This window comes from Elephas maximus, chromosome 1 (assembly GCF_024166365.1).
Source record: "Elephas maximus indicus isolate mEleMax1 chromosome 1, mEleMax1 primary haplotype, whole genome shotgun sequence".
NCBI classification, from domain to species: Eukaryota; Metazoa; Chordata; class Mammalia; order Proboscidea; family Elephantidae; genus Elephas; species Elephas maximus.
This window is the reverse complement of record NC_064819.1, coordinates 160,771,497-160,783,279: the sequence shown is the minus strand read 5'-3', so window position 1 is coordinate 160,783,279 and position 11,783 is coordinate 160,771,497. Positions and strand designations below refer to the sequence as shown.

General features: G+C 35.9%; 1 protein-coding gene across 1 annotated transcript in view; it reads right to left on the bottom strand.

Moving 5' to 3' along the window:
* Positions 1-9,441: 9,441 nt before the first annotated feature.
* FUT9 (fucosyltransferase 9) overlaps positions 9,442-11,783 on the bottom strand; it is an 81,670-nt gene continuing 79,328 nt past the window's right edge. The window contains exon 2 of the mRNA XM_049897543.1: positions 9,442-10,530. Coding sequence (XP_049753500.1) covers positions 9,442-10,521 — 1,080 coding nt within the window. The 5' untranslated portion in view covers positions 10,522-10,530. The remainder of the gene's footprint in view (positions 10,531-11,783) is intronic.

Here is an 11,783-nt window from a genome sequence, read left to right as displayed (position 1 = left end):
AACTTCTTTGCAGCTTTCTTCATCAGCAGACTTTTAACCAAAGCTCCTAGTAAGTGACTAGATGAAATTGTGTTTTGACTTCTTTCACCTCTTTGTTGTTCATAGAGCAGCAACATGGCCACACGGAAGAGAGCAGAAAGAACAAAAATTCTAGAGGAAGAGATGGCAGCCCATGTCCTGTGCCAGGCTAAACCAGAATTTCGAATCAGGATTTAGTATGAGCTTTTCAAGTGGTTCTATTGTACAGTCCATCATAGTTCTTTTATCCATGAGAAACTGGCAGCCCTGAAAAGCTAGTGAATTACACAGCAAATTATTAAAACTTGGACTCTGATTCTTAGTTTACTCTTTTCTTTGTCTCTCCTTTTTTTTTTTTTTTATCCTTTTTCTAATTTCTGCAGCTCTGTGAACCTGAATCTAGTGACAAACTTGTTAACTTTACTTTTTCCCGTTAAATACTTCTATCACGCACACATGTTGTTTTGGATTCAGAATAAACATCACATTATTTCAATGAAGATGATTCATCATAGTAATTTCATTCAAATAATTTTGATCGGTGGCATTTTCTCAAGCAAACACTTTTTCACATTCTTCTTAGGGACTATATAGAAATGCTATTTTTCATATTTTCACAATTACTCCATTAACCCTGACTCTTACCAAGCTCAAATTAAAAAAACAAACAAAAAAAAAGATATAAAGAAAGGAGACAAAAATCAAATGACAATTATCAGTTAGCATGGCACATAAATGCTTTGGCACAACCAATGTTTCTGAAGGCTGCCATCATGATAATGGATCTAGAGAATTAAATTCTTATTTGGGCGGAGTGCATCATTATTTTCACTAATTTTTCCTATCTCCATTTCCAATGGCACATAACCTGTTAATTTTTCATAGCAAGAGCTCTCACTGGTTTGAATGCAGGGCTTCGGACTGGTTGGCTCCTGTTGGAAACCCCTGCTGAGAATTTGAATTTCTAGCAAGTTCCCGGACATGCTGTTGCTGCTGGTTAGAGACCAATTCTGAGAATCACTAGTACAGCAGTGTTTCTCAAAATGTGTTATACCTAAGAGTCACCTGGGGATCTTGGTAAAATGTAGATTCTGATTTAGTGTATATCTGGGGATGAAAATGCAAATTCTCAGCAGGGCTTCGAACCAGAACCAACTGGTTTCAAGCCCTGTTTGAATGTAGAGCATCTAGAAGCTGACTTTTTTTTCCCCCTCATAAATAAACTCTTGGTTTCAAGTATGATAGTCTTTGTCCTTTGATTAATTATTCTATACTATAGTATATAAAATATTCAAGATAGGTCATCTGTTATTTGAAAAGTGGACTGCTCTCACTTTTAAATAGACAATCAGATATTCTTAGTTTGCTCAAGGGCTCTTAAAGAAAAAAAGACCTGATCTCATTACATTCTCTGGCCCTAGATGATTTTGAGCCCTTCTCCTGCAATCTCTCCTTGGGTGAGGATGGCATCTTCAGGATTGTCCCCTTTGAGAGTCTGAAGGTGGCTAACGAGGCCAAGCCGAGATTGCAGGATGCGCTGTGGTAGCCCCGGCACATATTTCTCACATAATGAGCAGTCCCAGGTTGTTAATTTAGTCTGTGGGCACCGTTTTTTGCCAAGCCGGCTTTTCTGTCTCCTCATTAATCAAAATGGAATGCAGCCTTGTGTAGAAAGAGTTACCACAGTTAACTTACCTCTATAGAAATCGTCAGAAAATTTTTTCAGATAAAACCCTTTTTTTCCCCACAATGAAATTCTAGCTAGCTCTAAGTTAACATACTTTACAGGTACAACTAATTCAACAATTAACTGGTTGCCAGAGAACTTACAAAAACAACTTAGTTTAATTTTTGACATTTTTAATGTTGTAACTGAAATAATAAACATTTCTAATGTTCCTTAAAGGAGCATAATTAAGAAATACTTAAAAATACTACTTTGAATATCATTCTTTTTTTCACAATTAACAGTAGTTTTTCCTTAAGTCTACCTTCTTGTTCTACCACAATATAACTTAAAAAATCATGCTTATAAACAGGACAAATTATTCATATCAAAATTCTATTTATTGTGCAATGAATTGGCTAATATCACTAAGAATTATTTTATTTCTGCACCACTAAACAAATACATTCTTGTTTGTTGAATGTTGAAGCCTAACATTTTAAAGTAACTTTTGTCATTTTTTTTTAACTTTAGAAAAAGTAGATTTGCTTCTGCTTCCTAACTTGTATCACTAATGAGCTCTACATCCGAGCTAGTGGACCAGATGAAGTGATGGATTAAGTCAAGTTGCTGATCTATCTAGGCCTCTTTTCTTTTCTTACCAGAAAATGATCTTTGAGAAGCTTCCTGCTAATCCATTCTGTAACTTGAGCTACACCAACAGATAATAAGCTAAATTAACTGTTAATTTACTGATCACTCATAACAGTGAAAAGAAATTAGGCCTGCTTGGGTTCTAATTATTTTAAGAAATAATGTATGTGTTTAGTAATGCAAACAATGCCTATTAAATATCACTGCCAGCTCCACACACCCCTTTCATTACTTAGGAATTAAAGAAGTGAATACATGCTTCCACATACCATATGTATATTTTGTTTCCCTCTCCTGAAGATTATTCCTTTGGCTCGCTGAAATTTGAGATGATTCTTAAAAGCTGTCTGCTTAACATTATCGAAGATTTTTAAGACAAAAATTAAGTAAAGAAAAGTAAATATCTTCATAAAAGATAACAATTGAACACTTTCTATCTAGTCCCTTATGTGTCATTTTATTTAGCCCTCAAAACAAACATCAGGGATATGCCACCTCCACTTACAGATGCCAAGTCTGAGTCTAAGAGAAATCAGGTAACTTGCACACAGCATGTGAGAGGCAGAGCTGGGATTTCATTCTAAATCTTATGCCCTCCAAAATCCGTGTGCTATAACTAATTGCCATAACCCAATTGCAAACTATCTTTCCACCCATTAAGCAAGGACTTTGGGACACAGGGGGAAGGAAAGTCTTTTCAAAACGTACAGCAGATAAGCAGATTACAGATGCAGAACGTTTAATGGTTGTAAAAGATCCTGGTAATTGTCTAGTCCAGTCTTTCACTCTATAAAGGATAAACAGGCAGTGAGAAACTAAAAAGAAAGGAAAAAATTTTTTTTCAAGGAATATAAACTTTTCTTTCCCTAACAGTTCCTCCAGGCCAAGAACTGCTCATGATTTTGTGTAGACTGGTGGTTCCCAGGGCTGGCCCCCCATTAGAATCACCTGTGGAGCTTTTCCAACTGTTCTCTAGCTGGGCCCTGCCTCAAACCAGTTAAGTCAGAGTCCCTGCAGGTGGGGCCTGGGCAGCAGCCAATTTAAAGTCTCTCTAGGTTTTTTTTTTGGTTTTTAGGTGATTCTAATGTACTTCCAAACTTGAGGACTACTGGTATAACCCACTCATGACTTGAAAAGTCTGGACACTGTATAAAACCTGCCCTAAAACTATGAGATTAGTTAGTGAGTTCACTGTTCATGCATGAAGCAATTAGGCATAAAGAACACCTTGAATCTTAAGGCCGGGGGCGTACTCTACTGAGAGAGTCAGGAAGAGAACAGTTGCATTGAAGAATGGCAATCATTGCTATCAATTGAGTAATAGAACACTTCATGCTTTAACAGGTGGGTAAAACTGCAGACCTCAAACCTGACAGCATAACAGAACCACCTGGGATGGCTTTTAAAATACAGACTCCAAGTCCCATCTCAGACTCAGAGAATCGGAAGCTGTAGGCAAGGACTCAAGAATTTGCATCACTAACAGTCCTTCAAATGACTCTTGTGCAGCTAACTGCTGGCCTAGAATGGTTTACAGACTGTAGCCTGGAATGGAATAACTTGGGAAATGTATAAAAAGCATGACTTCCCCCCGTCCCCACTTTGGTCTACTTAAAGAGATTCCAATTGCCTGGGGCACAGCCCAGGAATCAGTATTTTTAATAAAAAGCCCTGGAAATTCTGGGTCAGGGGATCTGGGAATGGTGCTTTGAGGGATACTGACAAAAGGTGGCTGGTATCAGAGAGGTGCTTTTTAAATCAAACTGTTTTCAAAGTAAATCAAATGCAAAAATATATAAACCCTGTTAAAAAATATTCAGATGTATTCAATCTGGTTTACTCGAATTATACTCACCATCTTATTATCTATTGGAAATTGAATGTGTGCCTCCGTTGCCTCCCTGAAAATTTTCATCAATAAATAACTTAGATAATTCTTATAAGAATATGGATGGTACAGAAAAATATTTAAAAAAAAAAATTTTAATGCCCTGTATGTGGCTGATTTTCTGCAGGCTAGCAAGGCCTCAGTAAACGTTTAGTACATGAATTGAAAAGGACACAGGTAGAGAACTAGGGGTGGGGTGAAAAGATAGAGGAGGGACATTAGTTAATTGAGCACTTGCTATATTCTAAGCACTGGATTAGGTTGCACGTTATTAGTTTAAATAATCAGTTTCACACTTTAAATACTCATACAGAGAAATGAGAGAGAAGTCTGTTTGGAATATTTACTTTGAAAAAAATTATTTTGAGATGGTCATTGAAATTTCATTTGTAAATGCATGCATGTATCAATTTAGATTCCGTACTAGAAAAGTAATAGTGCCAGAAGGAACCTTACAAACACCAAGGTCCAAAGAGGTTAAGTAACCCTTTCAAAATTAAAGTTTGTTGAATTAATAACCCAGGTAGCATTATTCATATTTCTGGTTTAGCAGGCTCTCTCTCATTTATGTTCTGTTAAGTATTTAATATAATGTGTATGAGTATGGATACATTAAATGTGAATTACTGAGAGAGAGGTAATTTCGGATAGTAGTAAAGCTTACTCATTGGCAAAATGCTACAAAACCTCTAGATGAGAGACATCCAAAAAAAGTATCACCTTAGTTGACTGATGTTTGCAGTACAAAAATGGAAAGAAACTTTATTTCTCTCCACACACAGTTTGCTAATAAATACCTGCCCTTCACAGTGCTTGCACTTTATATTCTCCTTAAACACTAATTTCCTTTCCTGTTAGAAACAGTTGGTATATTAATATTTTAATAGAAATTTAACATGTTTCAAATCCTCTTTAGTCTTTCTTGCAAGGTTGTGAGGGAGTGGAGTTTAGAGTTTAAAATGACTGAAAGGACTTAATCTGACTTCCTTCTACATCCAGGAAGCAAACTGACCAATTAAATAAATACAAAATATCATCCCCAATTTGTACCAATAGGCTGGAACTGTCACTTCATTAAAAAACATATTTTGTATGACCTCTAATGCTATTCCTTTATTCATTCAACAAATATTTTTTGAGACCTTCCTCTGCATTAGGTACTATGCTTATTTTTAGTTCTATTTGTTAATTAAACTGTTTACTTATAATTAATCTGTAAAGAGGAACCCTGGTGGCACAGTGTTTAAGAGCTATGGCTGCTAACCAACAGGTCCGCAGTTCAAATCCACCAGCTGCTTCTTGGAAACCCTACGAGGCAGTACAACTCTGTTCTATAGGGTCACTACGAGTTGGAAGCTACTCGATGACACCACCACCAACAACAATCTGTAAAGAAGCTGTCGTGAATGTGATCAAAGTTCAAGGAAATTTTACCATGTGGTCAAGCACGTACTCATAATATAAGGGCCTAACACTGGTTTGGATGAACCCTGGTGGTACTGTTGTTAAACCACTCGGCTGCTAACAGAAAGGTCGGCGGTCGAACTCACCCATTGCCCCATGGGAGAAGGATGTGGTAATCTGCTTCCATAAAGATTTACAGCCTTGGAAGCCTGAAAGGATAGTTCTACTCTGTCCTAAAGGGTTGCTATGAATCGGAGTTGACTAGAGGGCAATGAGTTTTAACACTAGTTTTGATAACGTTAATTCATAGAAAGACATTTCCAGGTGATTATCTTTAGACTCATGGAATCTAGTTTGAAAGCAGGCAGGCAAAAAATATCAATCCCAAAGTTTCCTAAACTTTTCATATTTAGCCTCCAATTGGAGGTGGGAAGCTAAAGGCTCAGCAAAGACTTCCAAAATATGATGCCACTTTACACCAAATGGAAACCCTGGCAGCGTAGTGGTTAAGTGTTACGGCTGCTAACCAAGAAGATGGCAGTTCAAACCTGCCAGGCGCTCCTTGGAAACTCTGTGGGCAGTTCTACTCTGTCCTATAGGGTCACTATGAGTTGCAATCTACTCGACGGCAGTGGGTTTGGTTTTTTTTTTGGTTACACCAAATACTCTAAGCTTTCTAAGCCCCCCCAAAAGAAAACATTTTTGCATATTCTAGGACATTTATAGTGAATATGTCAGGACTTTATAGTAAATATAAAAAAAATTAAGCTGACACTAGTTTTCTATTGAGATACATTTTTTCAGTCTCTACTTCATATTGTCAAATTTATGGCTATCATAAAATATATGACTGTCAAGTTTTTTTCAGAAAGTAATACTTTTGTGTATGGGCAAGTCAGTATATATTATCACTAATAAGGGCTATAATAATTAGTATTTAAATATTCATACCATTGAAGTTAATAGATTTTAGATATTTTGAAATAAAAAGATTTTAAATTTAAAATTGTTCTCCTTTTATATCCACAATTTATCCCCTGGCATAGTTATTTATTTTTATAACCAGCAGCAAGCAAATTTTGTTAAATCTTTCACCAGATATTCTTAATAAGAACTGCAATCCACAAGATTTATTAAATGAGTATCTGAGAGCCTTATACAACCTTGAGAGTGGCATTTTGCTTAGACTGATAGGGTAGGACATGCAATTTGAAGAGCCCAAGGAAATGACTCAACTGAACTCTAGGAAAGAGTCCACACAAACTTACTATATCTTGATGCACTGTAGTTAGAAGAGATAATATGGAGGGGAACTATGTCAAAGCAAATGAACAGAGAAAGTTTGAAGCTGAGAAGAAAACCAGCTCAGAAACATGTCAAATGTCTAAGCAACCAGGAAAATTTGCTTTCTTTTTTTCATTAAATCAGTAGTCACCCATATAAACTCTATCAAAAGTAGCACATGCATAAACACCGACTCAGGCTGGAATATGTGTCTTATATGTGTCTCTCCACTTAATTATAAACTCTTTGAGGACAGTGATAATACTTTGTTCATCTGTATCTTTGTGGTGGTTAGGGCATTGTCTGACACAGAGTTCAATCACGAATAAAGCAGTGATTTGGGGGATCAAACAAACTTCCATCTAAAGCTGGCGTGTACCATGGTCATTTAGCTTCTGCTTAAATCTTCCCAGTGCTATGGAGAACTCATTCCTTCACAAGGCAGTCTTCATTGTTGGGCCTATCTCCTTAACCACCCCCCCACCCCAAAAAACACTGCTCTTGAGTCAATTCCAACTCATAGTGACCCTAAAGGACAGAGTAGAACTGCCCCATAGACTTTCCAAGGAGCGCCTGGCGGATTTGAACTCCTGACCCTTTGGCTAGCAGCCGTAGCACTTAGCCACTACGCCACCAGGGTTTCCATCTCCTTCCTATGGAATTGAAATTTGTCTCTTTCTCTAATTTCCATCTGTTTGAGAAGATTTATGGGTTTGGTTCTGCTCATGTCAACATGTATAAAATGATTATTAGACTAACTCACAAATAGACCCAAATGGATGTCTTCAGAACATGCTAATTCTGTTGATAGGCTTTTGGCCTGAATGGCACAGTCATTAAAGATTCTTCTGGGGAATGCTTTCCTTGAACAATCCTTAGCATCCCATCTTTTTTCACCTACTGTTGTAAACTGCCATCGAGTTAGCTCTGACTCATGGAGCCCTTATGTATAACAGAATGAAACATTGCCGAATCCTGTCCATTTGCATGATCTTTGACATGTTTGAGCCCATTTTGGAGGCTATTGTGTCAATCCATCTCGTTAAGGGTTTTCCTTTGTTTTGCTGACCCTCTAGTTTTCCAAACATGATACCTTTTTGTAGCAACTGGACCAATTTCACTCACACTCTCTTATATCCAGCTCTCCCCTTCTCTAACCTTAGAGAGGAGAAACGGTGTGTGGCAACTGCAAGTTCAGGGGTGAATTCTCTTAAAAAGTAGGGTATTAATGGGTTTATTTTCATTTTATAAGTCCGATGAAATCCATGGTCATCTGTGCTGTGTATATATAATTACTAAAATGGAATATAAAACATCATCTCCAATTAGTATCTATTGGCTAGAACTGTCATTTCATTGAAACAAACAAAAAATTTCCATGACCTTCCATGCCATTCATTTATTCATTCAACAAATATGCATTGAGACCTTACCCTGTGTCAGGCACTGTGTGTTTCCTATAGATCTCCTTTTTATTGTATTTAACATGTTATATTTAACACCTTGATGATAATTTTATTTAGGTTCTCTTGATGATAAGATAAACTGCTCAAATGTTATATCTATTTACTTCTCTGTATGAAAAAAATCAAGCTGTTTAAAATATTGGGCCTTCAGAAAGATATTTTAAATTGATATGTTATTAAAAATTGGACATAAATAGTATCATTCATAAACATGATTTGGATCTATAGATACTATTTTTTTGTTGGTATTTGAGGAAATTATTTATTATAACAATGAGTATCATCAGAATCAGGAAGAGATTCTTAGTTTTCCTTAAGCATTATTAGGATTATTTCTCAGGTATTGAAAATCTCAACAAATTGGATATTTAAAAATATTCAAATATTTTATCTTAAGATCATGAGAATAAATGCCTATACTTGCAAGTCAGCTTAATTAAAATAAATGGGAAGTTTAATACCTTCCTGAATAGAATAGTTATGCTTCACTGTCTTTCTTATTCACTACATGAATAATTCTGCCTTCATAAATGTAGCAAAGAAGTAAGAAATAAAGCAAATAGAGACAGTTATATACTCTGTTCAACTTTGAAGTCAAAGAGGTTAGAATTCAATTACTATACACTCTTCCTTTGTTATATTATGCCAACTTGAAACCAGAGATTATAGTATTTAGTGAAAATCCTTTGTGGTATTTTAAGAAGTTCATCTTCATTTCCCATAATAAAGATATGATCAATGTAGAAACACAAGAATCAAATCACAAACTTAGGTTACAGACAACTACAAAAATGTGAGGGAAAAACAATGTTTAAAAATGATAGCGAAGAATAAATTATTTTCAATACACATAATTAGGTATATACAGGATAATTTAAAACCAAATGGAATGATTGCTAATGCTGAGCTCTTAAAAATCTCCATCAAAATATACATGTTAATCCAACAGAGGGTGGTAAAAATAAGTTGTGACAGAAAAGCAGAATGCTTTCTTCTTATCCTGAAAATTTGGATCACATCTCAACAAAATATTTTAGCAAGTGTGAAAATTATGGAAAAGTTTAATTCCAAAACCATTTCTCCAAGTTACCAACAGACTTATACTCTTGATGCCTTTTTACATGATCACAAGCCAAGCATGCATGTGATTCCCAAAATCGTGGAAGATTCACAGTGAAGTCCTTCCTCCAGTTAAAGTAACTAAGGTATAACTTATTGTTTTTGTCAACTTCCTTCAGGTACCTTGCTAGCTCACTGGGAGAGTTATAATCTTCCACATGAATGAATGAATCTGCTGGAATATAATTCTCGTAGTTTTCCCTAGATGGCCCCAGCACAACAGGTACAGAGCCAGCCAGAAAAGCATTGTAGAGCTTTTCAGTGATGTAATCTTTGTGAATTGAGTTTTCAAAGGAAAGATAAAATTTGCAAGTAGATATGGTAGGAATCAAATTTTTATCATTCACATACTCTCCAAATGCTTGCCCATAGGTATGGATTTCAATGCTTTTGCTTAGTTCATTGTAATACTTGACTCTGGCATGCTCAGGGTTCCAGTTACTTACAACCCAACACACCAACTTCTCTTTGCTTGGCACTTCAAACACAAAGGGGTTTGTGCTCACCGTCAAGAAGCCATAAGGCACTTGGATATCTGAGTCTCGGCGGTAAGTCAGAGTCAGGTTGAATAGGTGCTCGATACCACTCTTTTGGGGAGTGTGAGTTGGTGATTCCAAATTCATCCAAATCCATTTCTGGAATGGGGGCCTAGCCTGCTGAGGTAAATTAGTCAGATCCCAACTAATATCTCGATGATGGATCAGGACAGCATGGGATTTGTTGTAGAAGGAACGGTCAGTTGTGAGATGGCATCCCTGGATGTTGAACATTGCTTGACAGGATGTAAGATCAAAGGTCTGCCCAAATGGCCACACCCAAATCAGAATAGTAGTTTCATTAAAATAGTCAGTTTTGGTGGAGAAGAAATTTTTCATTTTCAGCACTGAGCTGGCTGACTCCATTGGGCTGAAGATCCAGCTGTTGGTGGGCTTGATGTAAATGAGCAGACAGGCCATGAAGCAGCCCAGGATAATGCAGACGATTAAAAATGGGCGGAGAATTCCTTTAGATGCTGAGGTCATAATTTTTTCCTGTGAAACAGAGAAAGTTACAGGAGTAAGTTGGGGATAGGGATGGAGAGACAATCATTAACACAATTTCAAGTAAACAGGTAGTACATCGTCATATATATTTAATTGTAAAATCAACTGCATTTTTCCATTCGGTGTTATAAACCATTGCGAGAAACAGAGCTTTCCTTTAAGCCATGAAACTGATTTTAGAAAATTTCCCATAAATTCTTCTCTACATATAATGATTCGGAATTTGTTCTAAGAGTACCAGCATATCTTCATGCCAAGTTGCATTTTTTCAGTGCCGTCCTTACCTATTATATTTTTATTTGCTTGTAGAAAATTGGCACAATGTTGACTGTCCTCACCAAAGCCATGATTAAAATTTTTAGTACATTTAAACCATATCAGATCAATGAATATTTCCCAGCTGATATATCCATTTATTTATTAGCTTATTGAGACTGTAATATAATTTTGCTTTCAGATGGAATTCAATAGGACATAAAAACTTTTTAAAGGAAAATGTTGTGTTTTGTTTCCTGGTACAAATAAATCTTCATTGTTTACAAATGTATCAGGGTAGTCATCTGGTAAAAAATGGCATCTCTTGAGATATATATATATATACTGGTGCAAAAGTTTGATAAATTTAAACCCCTCATTGATTTATTTTTAAATTTTTTTCTTACAATTTTCTTTGTTTACTTTTAGTAATCTGTTAGTAAGCACAGTATCTACCAGGATGCGATGACCAAAAGTCCCATTGGCATTAGAACAATATTCTCACTTGTTTGGTATTGGGGTATTAAAAAGTGTGATTTTCTTGGCATTAAAATTAGTATTATAAAAATCTAAATAAATGGATTCTTAAAAGAAAAAAAAAAAGAAACCTTGAACAGAGTTATAATTCATAAAGAACAATCTTGACCTTGTAAACTTTTGCAGACTGTGGCTAAAAAGATGAGTCAGTGCTTGGATTTTTTACAAGTGTCTTCAAGGTTCTTCCTCTTTTACATTCACGCCTCCTTGTGAATTTGATCACAAATATATAACAGATTTGCATGGTCAAATTCTTACCCTCTGAAACTCAAATTGTTCTTCTCACCAAAACAATATGGTCTATCAATTTCATATTCATCAAAGTATTTTAGAATCCTGTTCTAAACTGGTGTGAAAACATTAGACGTTTCCATCCAGAAAAGGGAAAATTATCTTTCAATTAATTACCTAAAAAAAACCCTAAAAAACAAACCCATTGCCATTGAGTT